The sequence below is a fragment of the Desmodus rotundus genome, chromosome 9 (genome assembly GCF_022682495.2).
Source record: "Desmodus rotundus isolate HL8 chromosome 9, HLdesRot8A.1, whole genome shotgun sequence".
NCBI lineage: Eukaryota > Metazoa > Chordata > Mammalia > Chiroptera > Phyllostomidae > Desmodus > Desmodus rotundus.
In genome coordinates this window covers 99,728,047-99,746,698 of record NC_071395.1, presented here as the reverse complement: position 1 = coordinate 99,746,698, position 18,652 = coordinate 99,728,047, and the positions used below count along the sequence as shown (strand labels likewise).

The 18,652-nt window shown below is 46.2% G+C and overlaps 1 protein-coding gene across 1 annotated transcript in view; it reads right to left on the bottom strand.

Moving 5' to 3' along the window:
* CA10 (carbonic anhydrase 10) overlaps positions 1–17,025 on the bottom strand; it is a 440,111-nt gene extending 423,086 nt beyond the window's left edge. The window contains exons 1-2 of the mRNA XM_053912093.2: positions 16,724–17,025; positions 15,204–15,835 (exon numbers count right to left, since the gene is read on the bottom strand). Coding sequence (XP_053768068.1) covers positions 15,204–15,264 — 61 coding nt within the window. The 5' untranslated portion in view covers positions 15,265–15,835; positions 16,724–17,025. The remainder of the gene's footprint in view (positions 1–15,203; positions 15,836–16,723) is intronic.
* Between the last annotated feature and the right edge of the window lie 1,627 nt (positions 17,026–18,652).

Genomic DNA, 18,652 nt, shown 5'->3' with positions numbered 1-18,652 from the left:
TTTTCCCCCATTTAAAAATGTAAAAATCATTCTTAGCTCCCGGCCTTACAAAAACAATTTGCTTGCCAAGCCCTGCTGTAGAGTTCAGAAGAGCCTCTCCCAAGCAGCATTCTGAAACCTGCTTTCGGGATTTCTCCCTGCAAATGCCGTGTCTGAGAGGGCTGGGAATCAGCTCCTGTGAGCCCTGCGGCATCCTTGCCAGACCCCACACCCGCTGTGGCCAGGCTAAGCCGCTGCCTCTTGACTTCAATTTCCTCGTCTGTCCAGGGAGGCCAGCAACCACCTCCCAGAGCTCCGCAAAGCTTATTCAGCTTGTTATTGGGGAGGGAACGCTCTGTCCAAGTACAGAAGCCGATCATGGCTCGGGTTATGTGTCTGGCCCGTCTCAATCATCGGGGGAAAGGTTTGATTTTTCAGGCTGTCATTTCTAAAATTGCTTGTCTTTCCAGGTGACGTTCGTATTTCTGAATGCGGTCTGACCTTCATATTCCCAAAAGCAGAGGTTACTTTTTCAAAGGGCTGGCAGCAGACCTGGACTCGCAAAAAGATTGCTCCTGCCCTGCCAAGCTGCCATCTCCAGCACAAACTGTCCCTTAAGGGAGGGAGGTATGGCTTCCCCCTAACAACGTTGCCTGGCCAAGGCCAGAGTTGTGCCAAGCTCCCCTGACAGTGAAGGGAGCTTTACAAATCCAAACCAGCTCACACTGAGATTTCGCTTTTGGCTTCTGACAGTGGTAGGTGTATAAGGAACCCGCTTTGGGGTGGTAAAATCTGCCAAGATAGCCACAAAAGTTCAGATAATTCTGAAGTTCCTAAAGCCTCAAGGCTTAAAAGCACTTTTTAAAGATATTTCACCTACAATTTAGACAACCTCCCATTGAAGAAATGGATTATGCTGGCACCCAGTTCATTAGCTACCTGCTGGAAGCATTCAAATCAATCATTGCATTTGGGATTGCAAAATTTTTCTGTAAAGGGCCAAACAGTAAATATTGTAAGCATTTCAAGCAATTCACTCTCTGCTCCAACTACTGAACTCCGTTGCTGTGGTGCAAAAGCAACCGTAAGTGGACGAGCATGGTGGTGCCCAGGAAAACTCGGTTTACAAAACTAGGGGGCGGGCCAGACTTGGCCCACAGGCTGTTATTTGCTGAGCCCTGTCCCGAGCTGTAGTATCTACAAGAGAAAGTAGGTGGATTGAGGAACAGGAAGTAAATTCACAAATACTACTTGGGATATCTGCAGACAGTATTGTAATTATCATTACAGATTGCAGAGTAAAACCTAACCAGTCAGCATGTTGTACTAGCAGTGGGGACAGGAGATGAATCTTGACCACCGTGAGTTTTCCATCTGATGGAGGAAGAAGGAGCTGGATGAGCAGCTCTGGATACAGCAAGAGCCCATGGGGCGTAGAGACCCCCGCGGACCGGGCAGATGGCAACAGCTTTCACAGAGAGGGAGCCCACCGGCTGGGATGGGTATGATTCTGGTGGGTGAACACCAGGGGGAGAAACGCAACTCCAACCAAGGCACAGGGACGTATGTGCAAGGTGTGTTCACAGAAAAGTCAGTTGGCAAATTGGAGCAAAGCTGGAAAGGTGTTTATGGGGTATCATAGAAGACTTTTAAGCATCGGTGTGGACAGCGTGAACTCTTGGCAGAGTCAGAGAGCGGTACTGAAGGTTTCTGAGTGTTTAGGACAACGTTCCCTGTAAAGCAGGCGATTCAAAGCATCCTCCCCCGTTACAAATGCGACGTGCCTGGCTGCACGTTGCATGTTATGAAGACGGTGCTGCTAACGGGTCACATTTATGAAGCCATTACTATCTGCCTGATAAGAACATACTAAATGCCTTACTTTAGCATGTCATCAAACACATAAAAATAACTGATGTGGTTAGTTTGCATCCCCATTTCACAGACTAGAAAATGGAGATGCAGGAGTTAACATCCCCAAAGCCACCCAGCTTTGAAGAGGCAGAGTGCGGGTTTAAACCCAGGTCTGCCTCTGTGTGAGCTTTGAATCACTCACTTCAATGGCTCCTCAGTACATTTAAACACATTTCTGTGTTAGGTAAATGAAACTTTTAAGAAAAATACTCATTTCTAACTTGCCTCTTCCAGTGTTTCTCCTAGTCAATGCCCCCCCCAATACTATGATTACCTTTCTCATCTTTTTATCTTCCTACTAATTACTTTCTTTGAGAGCAACAGATCCATGAGTAAAACTTTAGAAATTTCAATTCTGTTCAAATTTCACCCAATTTCAGCTCACTGATTTAGTATAACATTGTGATTTCCAACTATGCCATCTCTATCCATCTCTGTATGTAATTATGTCCACACTGCGTTTGTCTACATTCCAGGTGGGTTTTGCTTTAATGCACACCAACAATATATTCACCTCACAGGGCTCTGTGCTCACACAGCACAGTGGAACGAGATTTCAAATCAATAAAAACGCTCATCAATAAAAACCTAGAGGGGGATAAACTGTTAGCAACAGTTGCATTCAGGCTATATGATTACAGGGGACCCGTTTCTTTTTCTCTTTTTCTCTAAATTACTTAAAATTGGGTTATATTAGTGTTATCATTTTTAAATGTAATCATGTGGAAATGTTCTCTTGTAAAGAAAGATTATGAAACAACACATTGGGATCTAGTGTAATAAGCAACTAATGAAAGAATTCCCTAATGCAAAAAGTGACTGCATTCCATGATGGCTCCGTGATTCCTGGTTACATGTACTTAGGGCTATCAGGTCTCTTTAATTCACTGGATCGAGCATCAGGCTAGCTGCTGTGGGTCTATCTTCAGCTTCTCTAAATTCAATCAATTTAAGAGAAACAGGAGTAAGGGTTTAGTGGATTAGTCCCAACAGGCCATTAATCTCTGCATTCTCCGTTGTAATCCAGCCTCTACCAACGTGATTGGGGGAAAAAAATCCCACAGGAAAACCAAACACCCAGAAAAGCTCCAAAGCTCACTCCCTAGAGACCTATGCACTCAGGTCGCAGTTTGCTTGTCTTTACTTAACGTCAACACAGCACTTGTTGCCTGTCATATTTCTTGTTGGTTTTCCTTTTATGCTTTTTGCTGAAATTCTCAGATCAGATCTATTGGAAAAGGAACCAAGTTGCCATCCCAGGTATAGCCTCGCATGTAATTATTGTTTTTAAAAATCATTCTCTCAAGCAAACGTGAAACAAATCAAAACTATCTTTTCATGTTGAAAATTTGTGGGAAAAAAACATGGTTAAGGTTACCACGTGTATAAATCAGTGCTTGGGGAAGCTGACAAGGCTGAACGATGAAAAGAAAATAACCAAATTCTAGTACAAACAGCAAGTGCCAAATATTAGAACGTGTAAACATTAAATCTTTGACCCCAAGGAATTGTATCATAATACCTCATGTCTTTATTGCTCTGACCAATAAGCCAGCATCGACTAAGGTACATCAAGCAGGAAAAACAAAGAATTGGGGTTTTGTTTATGCCATCATTGTCAAGTCCAAGTACTTTGTTACCTAAGACAATCATGCATTAGAGGACTTCATAAGCCTACACCCTAGTTGTAAAATAAAAAAATGTGGCATTAAAATTTTTTAATTATTAAAACAATGTGGGCCAGACCCAGTAAATTGACTCTGAAGGTCATTTTATGAAAAAGACGTGATTGCCTTCTTTCTTAGTACCTTTAAACTATTCTCCCAACATCCTGGCTTCCTCTAGTGCATCAGAGTCAGTCAACCTCAACTGATTAGGTGTTATGTGCAAGCATCGTTCTGAACACTTGCATGTGAACTGGCTCCTTCAATTCCCATGTTTTACGTGATAGTGCCAAATCCCTTCTTACTTTTGCCCAACATGGCTTGTGTTCTTTTAGCTGCAGTCATAACAACACAAAAGCCACCATTCATCAGGTACATTGTACGTAATGAACATTATGCTGCATTTTTAAATTGCAGTCTCCCTTAACTTTTTAAAACGTTTTAAAAGATTTTATTTATTTATTTTTAGAGAAAGGATGGGAGAAAGAGAGGGAGAGAAACATCAATGTGTGGTTGCCTCTCGTGCGCCCCCAGCTGGGGACCTGGCCCACAACCCAGGCCTGTGCCCTGGTTGGGAATCCAACTGGTGACCCTTTGGTTCACAGGCTGGTGCTCAATCCACTGAGCCATACCAGCCAGGGCTCCCTTAACTTTAAAGACATTTATTATTACTTCCAGTTTATAAGTGAAAATACTAGAGATTAGAGATTTTAAGTAACTTCCCAAGGTTGCACAACAAGTAACAGCAGAGCTGAGATTAAATTCTAAGATGGATGTACAGACGCCAAGGTTTCAGTGAATGCTTTATGAAGCAGTAGCCAATGATGACCCCTAGGCTCTCTCCCAGGGTCTTCCTAGAGAGCCACGGGCCAAGTCGTTACTCTACAAATAGTTTGGGTTATTCTCTCGTCGTGCCTTGTCTTACTCTTGCCCATTTCAAAAGTCATTTCCCACTTTTCTGCTCACTCAGTCTTGAAAGTTCGCCCTATAATTTAATCTTGCTGCCTCAACATTTCAAAAACTGCAGAAGTTTAGAATCAACAGAAAACTTGTATAATTTTCTGTAAAGGCTCAATACTATAAAATGTCCAAGTTGGAAAGGGCTTTAGAAATTACTTTGTTCAATATTCCTGTTTAGAAAGAGAAAACCAGGACCCACTGAAAACACAGACTTCAACATGGTCTCACTTGCATCCCAATAATCTTTTCTGCCACCCGCTTTACTTGCTCTTCCCTGTAATTTATAGAAATATGCTTAAGAAACAATACTTATGACGTTTCGAAATTCTGGATTTAGGAAAGGAGTTTGCTTGTTCTTGACCATGGTTTCCTGTCTCTGATCTGACCTCCTAAGCAAAATAACATCTTAAATACCCTGGTTATTTGTTTTTTGTTTATAGTTTCTGGGGTAGATGACTGTTAAAAGATCTTTGAAAGTTTAAGCGCTATTGTATATACTCATTTACTTCCTCAAGGGATTCAGGTATATTTCTGGAGACTTGTAAACAGGTTATACATTACTTATGGATGTAATATGGTAAAACCATAAACAGTTTCTGTTTTACCCAGTAATCACAATACTGGGATTACTTAAAAAATAATTCAATAAATATAAATATCCATAGTCATGAAAGCATGCTAAAAATGGTCAAAACTAGAAATACAAGGGAGGACCCCCAAATTGGAACTTATTTATAAAAAAGTTGTGTATTTATTCTTACATGTTTAAACTTCAGTCACCTTCAAAGTACTCTCCATTTGATGTAATACGTTTATTGAGATGTTTTTTCTACTGCGTGAAAGTTTTTGAACTCATTAATTTTGATGCCTTTTAGTGCTTCTGCCATCTTTTGTTTTACCTTTTCCACATCAGCAAAAATGTTTCCCTTTGAGAACTGTTTTTACCCCCAGAAACAAAAAAATAACGTTGTTCATGGCGAGATTGGGGAGAATAGGGAGAGTAGGGCACGAGGTCATGCATTTTAGTCAAAAACTGATGAACACTCAGCGTGGCATGGGCAGGTGTGCTTGTAAGTCACCCACCACAAAATGGGCAAACACACTGAAAGAATCTTCCAAAAAATTTCACTGAAACCGAACGCAGCATCTCACAACAATGCCAGCTGGTACCCTTGTTACAGAAGGGTCCCTAGAACACTCACCTAATGGGGGAAGCCTGTACTACACAGGGCCTGACCTCCAGGAGATAATTCTGGTTTTGGGGGGTCCCTCTTGTACAAAAGCTCAAGATAGGGAAAATATAAATATAAATCATACCATTTTAGATGAATAAACTACATGAAACTACTACAAAGAAAATGATGAATATTAATATCAGCCTTGAGAGGCCCAAGTCACTGCAAAGACAGGATTCCTTCCCCCTAACCGAGCCCCTTACACACAAATGCCCACACATGTGCACACACACAGACACCAATGGACAATTCGTCTGAACAGGAAGTAAGCTTCATTACTGTATGTTGTATCACTGAGATTATGAGTTTTATCTGTCACAGAGCCAGAATTTCCTGAACAAACATAACTAGGAAGTAGCATGAGGGAATACTTAAGATATAATGTAAACTTTTCTTTAAAAAGGACAAAGATTTAAGGCTGAAAAGTTAGAACTGCAAGCTTGGTAAGTAAAAATTTAGTCTATAGGGAATCAGATTGCTTTCCTAAATTTTCTTTGGTACTGTTGTGATGGCATTTTTAGCATTAAAATTAAGTCAGTGACTCCCACCGCCACACGTTTGTGATGCTAAACACTTGCAAATATAGTCTCTGGCCTGCAAGAAGCTCTGATCAGGGAGAACATTTCACTTGAACACATAGTTAGCCTAACCATCAAAGGCAAAAACAAAACCCGCATTCATTAATTTGTTCAACCCGTCTTGCCTTTAGATGTGGCACATTATGATACTTTGCTTGGCTCAGTCAAGCTCTAATTTCAACAGCTCTCCAAGGAGGAGGGGAAAAATAAATAAATGAAAAGGCTGTACCAACTCACACCCTTAGCATTGCATAGGACTCTCATTAGGCCACTCCAACACAGCGCTTCAAAGACCCAAACAAAAAGGCCATCATGAACTTCACCACAGCGGCAAGAGGATAGAGCTTGTCACAGACACAAAAAATAAGGACTTCACTACTTAATATTTCATTCTGCAGGGATTTGAGCCACTGTGAGTTAGAGCTGGTATCATCATGGCGTATTATAGGATTTAGACAGTGAGATATGGCTGTTCACACCCTGGCCATACAATAGAAATCTATTTCTCACAGGTGCCTCACCTTTGACTATCAGTGTAATCTCTATATGCCCACGAAGAGGTTAATAACAGGGGCCTTTGTTCTGTAACCTCCCTTATCTTTTCTGCAATTAAATCAGCAAGTGAACAAACAACAAACCATCCAACTGACCATTTCCTTACAGCTGTTAAGGTCAACTAGGATATTACAGACAGAATGCACAGCCGAGAACTGCAAACCGACTGTGCTCTTTCAGTTTCTGGGTGCCTGGTAAGAACTGGTGAGCTACACCCCAGGTCTGTCACCAACGGCTGGCTGGGGATGTAGTTTTCAGACACAAGACTGAAGCAACTCAGAGACGAGAGCCACCTCCTGTACTAATCTGCACCAAGATCAAAGTCTGGGTTAAGCCTTCCCCTAAAGCCCTCTAGTCTAGTTCAATGCTTAACTAAGGGGCAGTGAGCTTTCTCTCGTCCTGGATCCCAGTAAGAAAACACCTTATCCTAAGCGATCTCCACAGCAATGACACGGAGAAAGGAACAACAATACATCCACTGATCCTTCATCCTCCTAGTCCAAGGCCATTAGTATGGTATCATAGAACACAATGCTGCTGAAACACTTTGAAAACCACTGTACGTGCCCCCAAGTAACGCTTCGGTCAAATGGAGACATGAGTTAAGTCTAAGAAGGAAACAGAAAACTACCAAATATGTCGCTCCCTGGGAAGGTTCCAGGCCTGACTTTTTGCGTGCTCAAAGAGCCCATGCAGTAAAAGCCACGGGGCAGCTAACAGAGAGGTCTTCCCCCCCACTTCCTCCTAGTCTCATCCTGTCTCCCTGGCTCCTGCTAAGGAAGGAAAACCATTCTAAATTACTCCTTGTACTCACTTACATATTAATTCAATCATTCATTCTTGAGCATCTACTAAATGCCAGGTACTGAGCTGGTCAATGGGAAAAGAAACCAATATTTGTTTGTAACTAAATATACATTTCCCAAGCGTAAACATCACGGCTGTTTTGCTCAATATGTTTTATCTTCTGCCTGGCCCAGTGCCTTGCTCATAGGAGGCATTCATTAGCATTCTGGGGACTAATGAGCCGACACATTAAACCCTTTGGGAGTGGGAGTGAACCCTTCCATAGATATGGACCTTTATTAATCCAAGAATTCTATGAGGTATTTGATTTTCTTCCCATATCATGGAGGAAGAATAGCCTTTGTTCACTCAATAAGGGCTGCCGTCAAAATTGTTTTCCTAGAGTGTGAAAGATAAGCCTGTGTGTGGGAGAACAGGGGACAACAGAAGGGGATATACTGACTCATATCCTTCAGTAAATGGGTTCGTTCCAACTCTGGCACTGCTGCCAACGGTGCTGTGAAGCCAGCAGGACTTGGCCCTGGAAAACTCACCTGAAAGCCGCAGGCTCCATTTCCGATGCCAGCCCCCTCAGCCCCTGGGCATGAGGTACTGGACAAAGTTAAAGATGAATTCTGCATTTACTGTGACAAAGGTCCCACCTCTTCCAAATCAAGAGGGAGAGGCAATTTGTAGGCTGTCTCCTTCACCTTCATGCAAATGCCATCAAACCCCAAACACTGGCTACCCTATTACCAGTCCAATCTTGATAATAAGGAACATTATGGCTCTGCTAGAAAGGCAATCCCAGACCATTTCTTGCCATGAGCAGCTCCCCATTCCATTCCCTGGGCAGGAAATACTTTAAAGTTTTGTTTAAGTTTACATGAGATGAAAACTTCAAAAAGTTGTAGGAAAGATTCAATTATCCAGGAGAAAAAGATGATAATTTCCACACTGCAAAATCCAGGGGCAACCAATAGGGTCCTAGCTTTTTTTTTCCCCCCAGGGTATAAATACATGGAGACAAACTAAGAGAAAAAGTCTGTCATCTGTATCTGGGTTATCTCCAAAGCTTCTGGGAAACCACCCGGAACTAGAGACGATGCTGGAAAATAAATAACTAGTGGTCTGGGCCAAATGGAGCATAGCTGGACCGGAGCCAAAAGCTTTAACCCTGACTGTTCTATTCCTAACAAAGAGAAAAGTGTTAAGTTAGACCTACCCCCTTGGATCTTAAAAGGATGCCTTCCCTGCACAGAGAGGCACAAGGGTACTTTTTACTGGCCAAGATTAGATGCAAGGTGTTACTCTTATTGGGAGCAAATCTCCTAATGCTCGTCTATCTCAGCCTCATCCATCACATTCCACTCCAGTTGCTATACTGACCTCTTGACAGTCCCCTGAATTCATCATGTCCTATCTGATCTCCCTGTCCTTGCAAATGCTATTTCTTGTGATCATCCTTCCCCGATCACACTCCTCTTGGTCAATCAGACAAAATCTTCCAAGCCCAGTCTTTAGCATCCTTCAAGATGCAGTCTAAACCCCTTCTAACTAACACTACTTACTCTCCTTCCTCCTCTTCTCCCACCTCCAGAATGAGTCAGATGTCCCTTCTCTATTCTACTCAAACACTGCTTATATCTCCATTCCTTACAATACTTATCACCTTCCAGTATAACTATTAATATTTTAAAAATCACTCTGTTACTAGATTATGAATTCCAGGAGGAAAAAGGCAATGTCTTCTCATCCCTCTTGGATCCCCAGTACTCTCCATATAGGAGACCCTCCATAAATGTTGAATGGTGAAGGGGACAAAGGACATACCATGTGTCATCTAGTAAATACTAAGGACCAGGTATTGTTCATTTTTGTGATTCTTCTACTTGGCACATAGTTAGCTGGCAGTACTATTTTGTTGAGCACAGAAGAAATGATGGAATAACTAATCGTAACTTACAAAAACAGGTTCAAAGGGTCAACCACGAGCATTGTTATTGATGTCAATGACGTGAGAATTTCATGAGAGCAGCTCCAAGTCACTGACTGCTACAAGCCAGGCACTATGGCAGGTTACATTATGTGCTTTTCCTCCAATCCTCATTTTACAGAGGCTCAGAGACCTTATAGAACTTCTCCAAGACCGCACAGAGTGTGAGTGGAGAAGGCAGGATTCACATACTGGCCTATCTTGGTTCCAAAGCCCATGCTCACTCTCATATATGTGTAACTTGGCCAGAGGTTACCGAATCCAAGACACCATGCGAGGCATTTAAAAAACAGCGTTCTCTTTTTTACAATTACCCTGTAGGATCAACAACTTTGGGAAGCATCATCTCCAATCTACAGAGAAGAAAGCTTAAGTCCCCTCAAATCTCAACTGGCTACAAGCCCAAATAGAATCTCAAACAAATTTTAACCAAGTTCAGTCCATGGAATCAGTGCAAAGACCCACAGTAAGAAAAATAAAAACCACCAACAAATTAAACATATCAGGACAGTCCATGTCTTCTCAATCTAACAGCCCCCTGAGGGGGCTCGTCCCCATTTTCTAGTGTCTCCTGATGTGAACCTTTTCTTCCAACTGGGACAGTTCTCACTGTATGTGTCACCCTATCCCTCTTCCTTTGCTAACATGGTCCCCTCCATCTCTTCTGTCCCAACCTTCACCATCTGTCATGATTCTCCATGTCCCTCATTGTCTGGACTTCTCTGTTCTATAACATTCGCTCCCTTTGTCAAACAATTAGGCATTATTCTTACCGTTTGATCTCGGGATACATTTTGTGCATTACAACTTTGCCTTTATAACAACATCTTCACAATTAAGTCTCATTCATATTATTTTATATAACCCTACATGAGTGTATACACCTCAACTTTGATTTTAGAACTATATCTTAAGCATGGATCATTCCATAACATTATAAACAATTCTTTGAAATAGCCAACAATGAGTTAATTTTGATTTTACAGAGGAGGAAACCGAGACACTAAGAGGCTCAGAGAATTGCCCAAAGCCATCTAGATAATTAATGAAGATGTCAATAGCAGATTGGGTCCTCTAACCTCCATACTGTTTCTACAATGGCTTGGTGCCACACACTCTAATGGTGCCTGGATCTCTTCTTGACCCAAATTATGTAATGCATGATTAAGGCGAAAAGTTGAGATGTTAGGCACTGACTGCCCAGGGTGGCAATCCAGTCCCCTTTCCCTCAGGGTCTTCCTATTGCTCAGGAAGACTCTCATCCCACTGCCAGGACAGGCTCATCTATGATGATGGCATCTGTCAGTGACCGGGCTATGTGACATCATGGGAGCCATGTTGCTACTAACATCATCATCAGATAAGTGTCCTTTGTTTGGCTCTTTTTTTACTTAATGCAATTTTCTATTTCAAGTCACATTGACAGCATCTGTAGTTCAGCATTTTAGAAGCACTTGAAAGTTGGGTTCTGTTCCGAGTCACAATTTACGAGCTGAAAGTGGAAAATTCCATTGCTCCCCTAAGTACTACGTTGTTCCCAGGTGATCTGTTAAACTTTCCAAGCCTCATCTGAATATTGGGCTCACAGGGATAAGGGAGCGCCACTCATGACGATGCACCAGCGCCTAATGCTGCCGGTCTCATCTGCATGAGACGAAAGGAAGAGACACTGCAAAGTGGTTAAGCCAGGGCAACCCTGAAAGTAGGGTTCGTGCTCAGTGTCATAATGTGCTTGCTGATTCAAATGCTACCTTAATTCTAGCTCTACCTACCATCACCCTGAACTTCCTACTTCTAAACTCTCTAAGACTTACATCCATTCAACGCAATTTATTCTTTCCGTTGGAGGCATCAAAATTAAAAGTAAATACTGAATAACAATATTTAAAAGAAATCTGGAACCCAAACATAAATGATACATTGAATTTTGACTTCAGATCTAGCTGTGAATCCTCCAGGCTGAACCTCTGTGGGCTTTGGTTGCCTTATATATAAAATTACTCTACCAATTCTAGGAACAGATGAGTTAAAATATGAGTAATATTATGTAATATATGTGAAAGCACCACATAATTCTAATTGTTATTACTGTTATTATTATGAATGAACTGCTGAAATAAAGTTACGTACAGGGAAGTAGCATGCATGGTGTAAATTAAATCAGACAGCTGTTTTGGACCAGGAAATTCTCTCCTGGTGCTGCTAAGCATTCCTTCTCACAGATCTGAGCTGCTTGTGTAAGCACAGGGAAAAATCATCTCTCTCTCTCCCTCCCTCTCTCTCTCTCTCTCTCTCTCTCTCCCTCCCTCCCTCTCTCTCTCTAATCTCTTCGCAGATCTTGGCTGCCTTACATTTTCCGTAAAATGAGATCTGAGTCAAATGTGGAGCCCCAAGAACTCCCAGACATGGCATTCCCTCCTCAACCCAGCTGTGTGTCCTTAAATAGCCAAAATTGATAAATCTCTCAAATCTCTCAAATGGAAGGCACACATGCTACTTCCCCAGCAGCTTTGCCACCCGCACCCCCCCCCCAGTCCCATTTGTGGCCAGTGGTTTTCTGTATTGTAGACACTATGCTAGGCACTTTATAGAGTGTTTTGTTCCCTACAATTATCCTGTAGGATCAACAGCCTTGGAAATATCACAGCTTCATCACAACCAAATGTTTAGTGCAGAACCACCAAGCATACAAACTGCAGGTCTCTGTATTTTAAGCAGTATACCTACACGGGCCTAGGGAGAAAACTCCTTGGCTATACTTTTATTTTGGGGGATGGGGTGGGGTGAAGGTAGGCTCCTCCGGTTAACAAAACACTAAGCTACAAAGCACCAGAGTATTTCCGAAAGCTAATGCTAACGACTGATACTCAGTCACTGTACCTTCTACAGGCCAGATCTATTACCTACATTTTCCTTCTGCAGAAGTTTACAGTACAGACTTGTGCTGGCCTTTTCTAGTCTGATACTCCTCGGTAACGGAGCCAACCCTAGCAACGCATCAATCATAGGTGCCTGGGAACTCAGTAGGAATTAGTACCTATTAGTACAGCAATTCATCCCAAGATGGTAGAGAGGTGTTCTGGTTTTTTTGCTTGCTTTTTTTTTTTAAGATTTAGTAGATGCTATAATCAAGGATTATGCTCCTTTGATAAAGCCCAGTCATGAGTAAATTAACACTGCACATCATGGAACCAGAAATGACAGACCTACTAAACTCTCCCTGAGACAATTACTCACTCTGAGTGCACTGCATTGCTGAACCTCTTAAAGCTGCCAGATTGGAAAAAAAAAAAAGTCCCCCAAACCGTGAGTCATATTACTAATCCGAATTATGACATACGTGGACATCACTGAATGAGTAGTTCTGCTTATGGAGGGCGGAGACCGGCTTGGCTCTGAAGAAGGAAATGACCTTTTAAAGTTAAGTTTATGGACGTGTAAATAGAGAGTACATAATGGTGCATCTCTGCCTAAATGTCTGCATAAAGTGCAGATTAATGCAGGTCCTAACTAGGCATTTGCAACGCTAACCTAGTTTTCTGTGATTAGCTTATAGCTAGCAATTTCGCTTACCCTTTTATCCTCTCATTACTTAGCAATGATGATTATTTAGTAAATACATGTGAAAGGCCATGTGCTCCATATCACCCTTCCTGGACTGGAAATGACCCCCTCCTAATGCTTCTCTGTTTATATAATATAGTTGCCGACACACCAAATCAAGTATGGCTGTGACAGGTATCCCACTAATGGGAAGCTAAGAACAGACTCATTCTCAGCTGGGTCCCCTGTGATAACCTGACCAAATGCAGGGGCTGGAAATAAAGGATGCCGGGAGTGGAGCAGGGTGGGGTGGGGTGGAGTGGGAGATCCAGAACGGCAAAGATGTTAACGCTTTGTAAATCGTAAAGGGACTCAGATGGCTTGTCTTATATGAAAATTATGATGCTGGAGAGAGTGAGGGAAAGGCTATTTTATAACTAGTGAAATATAGAACAAGTTTGAAATAGACATGCAGAAGAGAAATAATGCAAAACGTGGCCTTGTGAGATGCTACCCAGTTCGTTCCTGGATATACAACTTATATAAACCTTTACAAGTCACCTGGGAATTTTTCCTTAGATATGGGATGAGGTAAAATAGTTCCCACTAGAGGAATTTAGGGCACTTTTTACTATCTGCCAGGCACACAAAACACCTCTAATTTCTTAGTAGGGTGGCCAAGCCCCAAACAGAATGATTTTGAATAAAAGATTTCCTAGTCCTGCCTTGTGAGGAGAGCAGTGAAACTGATTAGTGGTCATTGGACCTGGCTCCAGGGTAAAGGCAGACAAGGATTTTGAACATCTTGATTCAGGTCTGGCTTAGAGGGTGGGGATTGGCTGGGCGGAAGGAAGATGCAGGAAACGTGTCCCTGTCCCTCAGTGCTGCTAGAATGTGTTTGCTCACAGGGGCAGGGCTCCTGCTCTCCTCTTCTTACTTCATGGGAAGTTGGCCGAGTCCCCAATTCTGCAGAGGGAATGCAGGCAGAGGGGAGCACTGCAAATGGGACTTAACTCTGGACACCTAAACGACAGGGTGAGGGGAAACGGAGTGGACACTGTGCACGGGGTGAGGCACTACACCAGCCCCGGGAGCACTGCTAATCCCGAGGCTTTTCCTCACAGCGCCCCTCCACACCGCCAACTCCCTGCACCAACAAAGACACTGCTTGGAAATCAGACCCCATCCAACAGAGACACACAGGTGCAGGCAGGCAGGCACCAGCCCTGCCTCATTCATCTCCACTGGCTTCCTATCAGCTTCTAAAACCAAAGACTGGCAGGAGTAGGCTGAGGTCAGTGAGTCTGAGCCAGCACATCCTTGCCACTGGGGATTCAGAAGGATCGTGACCTAAAGTGGTATTTATGACGCGGTGTTGTTTCAGATGGGGTTTGCTTTTATTTGGGGTGGGGGCGGGGGCGGGCTAGGATGTTGCACACCATCACCAGGGGGCCTGATGGGTTTGGGGAAAGCATGGAGGACCTCCACATCCCTCTGGTCCCTGCTGGTGTTCTCCAGTCCCGCATCCTCCCGCAGTCCCTTGAAAGTGCTTAGATACCAGGGCAGGGCTCTGCGTCCATTTTGCCAGCCAGAACCACCGAGTTTGGCAACTTTGAAAGCGAGGGGGTGGGGGTGGGGGTTGCCAAGGCTCAGATTTCGGCGCCAGAGTTCTCAGCCAGAAATCAGTTGAAAATTAACACCCATCTGCCTCTCCTTTCTCATCCCTCCACCCCTTCTACGTTCCAGAACTCCATACAGATACTACTCCCTGCGCACACACACGCACACACACACACACACACACACACGCCCATCGCTGGGCTTAGAAGGTTTTTAATTCTGAAGGCAGCAAACCCGCAGAGCTGAAAGGGTCTCTGTCGCCACCCCCTCCCCTCCCACTCCCGCGAGGCCACTTGAGTGTCTTACACACAATAAAACCCCATCCATTCCAAATACAACACAAACCCGCGCGTGACTCCAGCGCGTCCCATACCTGATATGCAGACGATGAAATTGGCTTGAAGAAGAAAAAGCACCTCCCAGACTATTTCCATCCTCTGATTCTCATTCCAAGTGCATCACTCGACGGGAAAACCGGGGGCCGGGGGGGAGCCCGACACGGCACGCGCACTCACACACACTCACACACTTCCGAGCGAGCGCACACTCGCACTCCCGCCGGACAGCCGGCCAGGGGCAGCCACCCCCAAGATCAATATCGCAGTTTGAATTGTTCTGGCAAATCTCCCCTTGGGCTCGACGGGTGTGCGCCCCAGACGTGCTGACACATGTCCGTCGTCTCTCTGCCACGGAGGTCTCTCCGCTCAGCGGTCTCTGCTCCTAGCCGGAGTGGTGCAAACAGCTCTAGCAGAGGCGGCGGCAGCCACCTGAAGCCACCAGCGCTGGGCTCCTTCTGCCAAAACGAGACCCCGATCCGCCGGGCGCCGCAAGAAGACATAGACGACAGCCCCCCGCCGGGCCGCGCCGCGCCGTACCGGGCCCCCGGCCGCTCGCAGCTGGCTGGCTGAGCCCAGGCAGTCCGCGACAAGTTGCCCTCGAAGTGCGCCCCCTCACCGGGGCATGGTCAGCGGGTGGCTGCTCCGCTGCTCCGGCGCCGTTCTCCTCCTGCTTCCGGGGGTCGGGGGGAGGAGCAGACGCAGCAGACGGAGAGACAGAGAAAGAGAGGCAGCGTTTAGTGCCCGAAACCGCCGGCCGCCGGCAGCCTCCGCTGACCCTCCCCGTTCCGAAGTCCGCGCGCAGCCTGCGGCCCCCACGCCCGCTCTGGGCTGCGCAGCCAGGGCACCAAGCGGGGACGGCGGAGAGCCGGGGACCCAGGCGCGTCGGGAGCCCGCGGGCTCCCCACGTCGCGCGCGCGCTTTCCGTGCTTCTCCTATTTTCCTGGGCTCCCCAGAACCCTCGCTTCCTTCGCCCGCAACTAGCGCCGCCGCCGAGATTTTCCGCAATGCAACTGCAGGGGTCGTTATTTCCTCGCCTACGGATCCCGACGCTTCCCGATTCGGCGGGGAGGAGGAGGGGAGCTGGGGGCGGGAGGTGGGAAGGGGGAGGCTGGGCCAGGTGAGCGTCCGCGCGCCCGCGGGGAGACCCAACCGCAGCCTGGCCGCCCGCTCCCGGGGGCGGAGACGGGGAGGCCGGGATGGAGGGGTGAGGTTCCACGCGGCCATAAGGACCACCGGAGCGCCCGGCGTCGGAGCTTCGGGCCACCGCGGCAGCCGCCTGGGCGCCAGCCTGGCTGCGACTCCGCCCCGCCCGTCTCTGTCACCCTCCGGAATTTGGGGAGTTTCTCGTCTCCTTAAAAAGAACTTCGCGCCAGCCGGTTCGCCGCGGGAGCCCGGGGCTGGACTCATCCGGCGAGTGCTGCCGGGCTCCCCCTCTGCTGCGGAATGCTGAGGATTTTTTTTTTTTCTTAATTCGTTCCCTGCCCTCTACCCCTCGTCCCTCGCCGGTCCCCTTCCTCCTCCCCCCTTCCCGCGCCAGCGCCACAACAGTACTTACCCCCGACTTCTCTCTGCAGGTTCCCAGAGCACGTGCAACTCTTGCCTGCAAGTCCCTTCACCTCCCTCCTCCCGAAAGTAGAAAAAGCATCAGTGCAAGTCCGGGTGCGAGCCACAGCCTCGGCCAACTGCGCCTCTGCAGTGCTCCGGAAGGACCCCAGACTATTGATAGGAAACCAGGGCTTCAGGGGAACGGGCTTCTCTTCTTTTCTTTCAGGCGTTTTTTTTCTTTCGGGAAGCTCAAGTGCTTTGGAAGCTTTTGCTGAGGTCCAGTGTACTCTCTGCCCCTGACACTCAGCTGCTTCCAGGGAAGATTTCCCCACCAAACCGGCGCGCGCGCGCGCGCGCACGCCCGGCGCGCGGCTGGCGGAGGCCCCGGGGGAAAGTGGGAGCGGCGGGAGCACCAACCACCGCCGAGGCCGAAGCCGGAGCCCGCGGGTCCGTGGGTCTCGCGACGAGCAGGCTGTCTGAAGCCAAGGAAGCGCTTGTACCTATTCAGCCTCTTGCAATGTAGATGCAGGTGATTGGAAGGAAATCCTGCGCTCGGGACTGTTCGCCCGAGAAAAGGACTGGGAGCGGGAGACAGGGAAATCGCAGCAGATTTGCGTCGCCTCTGTCGCTGCAGCCGTGGTTTGAGAAAGCCCCAGACCTACATCTTTGGGAGTACTGAAGCCAAGGAGGGAGGGTAGGGGAATCCCTGGGAAGATCCCGGATTTCTCGGCGCGCTTGTTCGGAATGTAAACTGACGTTTGGAGATTTCGCACAAGCACGGATGGACACACAACCCACAGGGGATCTTCTTTGGGCACATTTTTATTTTTGATGTTTAGAAGCCATTGCAGTGTGAGTCTAGGTGTAATAACCGCATAGGGAGGGCATGAGTGGAGAGGGAGCGGGAAAAGGAAAGAGGGTACCGTTCTTCCGCACAGAGTCCGTTTAGCGAGTCTTCCAGGCTGTGGGGCATCGGAGGGGTCGGTGTTGGAGCCAAAGGAGCGTTGCACTGCAGCGTTCCCAGGATTCTTCAACTGACTCCAGTTGCCTAGGAGTCTGGCGGGTCCTGATGCAGAGTTGGCGTGGGTATTGGGGAGATGTGGGGACAGGATGTGGGAGGGAGCAGAGCCAAACAGCAGGAGTCTTCTAGGTTGGGCTGACTTTGGGAGCCACAGCTGCGTAGTCCCGCAGCCTCCAGAGACCGGAGAAAAGAACCACCGGCAGACTTGCCTACTCTTTAAGAAGTAGGTGTGGACGAGGGAATCTGGTCTCTGACTTAACCGCCAAGGACTCCAGGTGCTCAACGCATGAGAAATCTAGGCCCAGATGAAGAAAGAACAGGATTCTTATTTCGAGAGTTGGAGGCTCACAGGGAAAGACACGGAGACCTCAGAGCATTAAAAGAATCTGAGACAGTGAGAATAATCCCATTTGGAAAACGGGGTGGGGGGCGGGTGTTTGTCTCAGTTCCTTGAAAGCCCACCTCACGAAAGGGCTTTTTGAAGAGAGAAAAAAGAAAGCAATTTGCCAAAGATGAACAGATTCCGTCCTAGCAAGGGTTCAGAACCAAGGACAGTGACCTACCTCTTCCATTTGGGAGCCGAATTTTCGGCCAGCTGGAGAGCTCTCTCTGGAAGCAGAAGCCGGGGGCCTGGATTTTTACACCACGGTTTATTTATTTATTTATGAATTATGCAAATACGTGCGCGCCTTAAGTGTGTCAGGCACTGTGGCAAGGTGCTGGAGTTTTGTAATTGGAAATCCATAATCTTTATTTTCAAAAATCTTAAAGACCACATTGCCCTCTACATTTTCCCTGAAGAGCCAAAGCCAGTGAAACAATACTTAACTTTCCCCCTTTTCAGCCCATACGCTTGCTTTTGGCCCTCTCAAAAATATGTAATCTATTCTCTGCCACCCAGTACTTTACTTTTTAAAA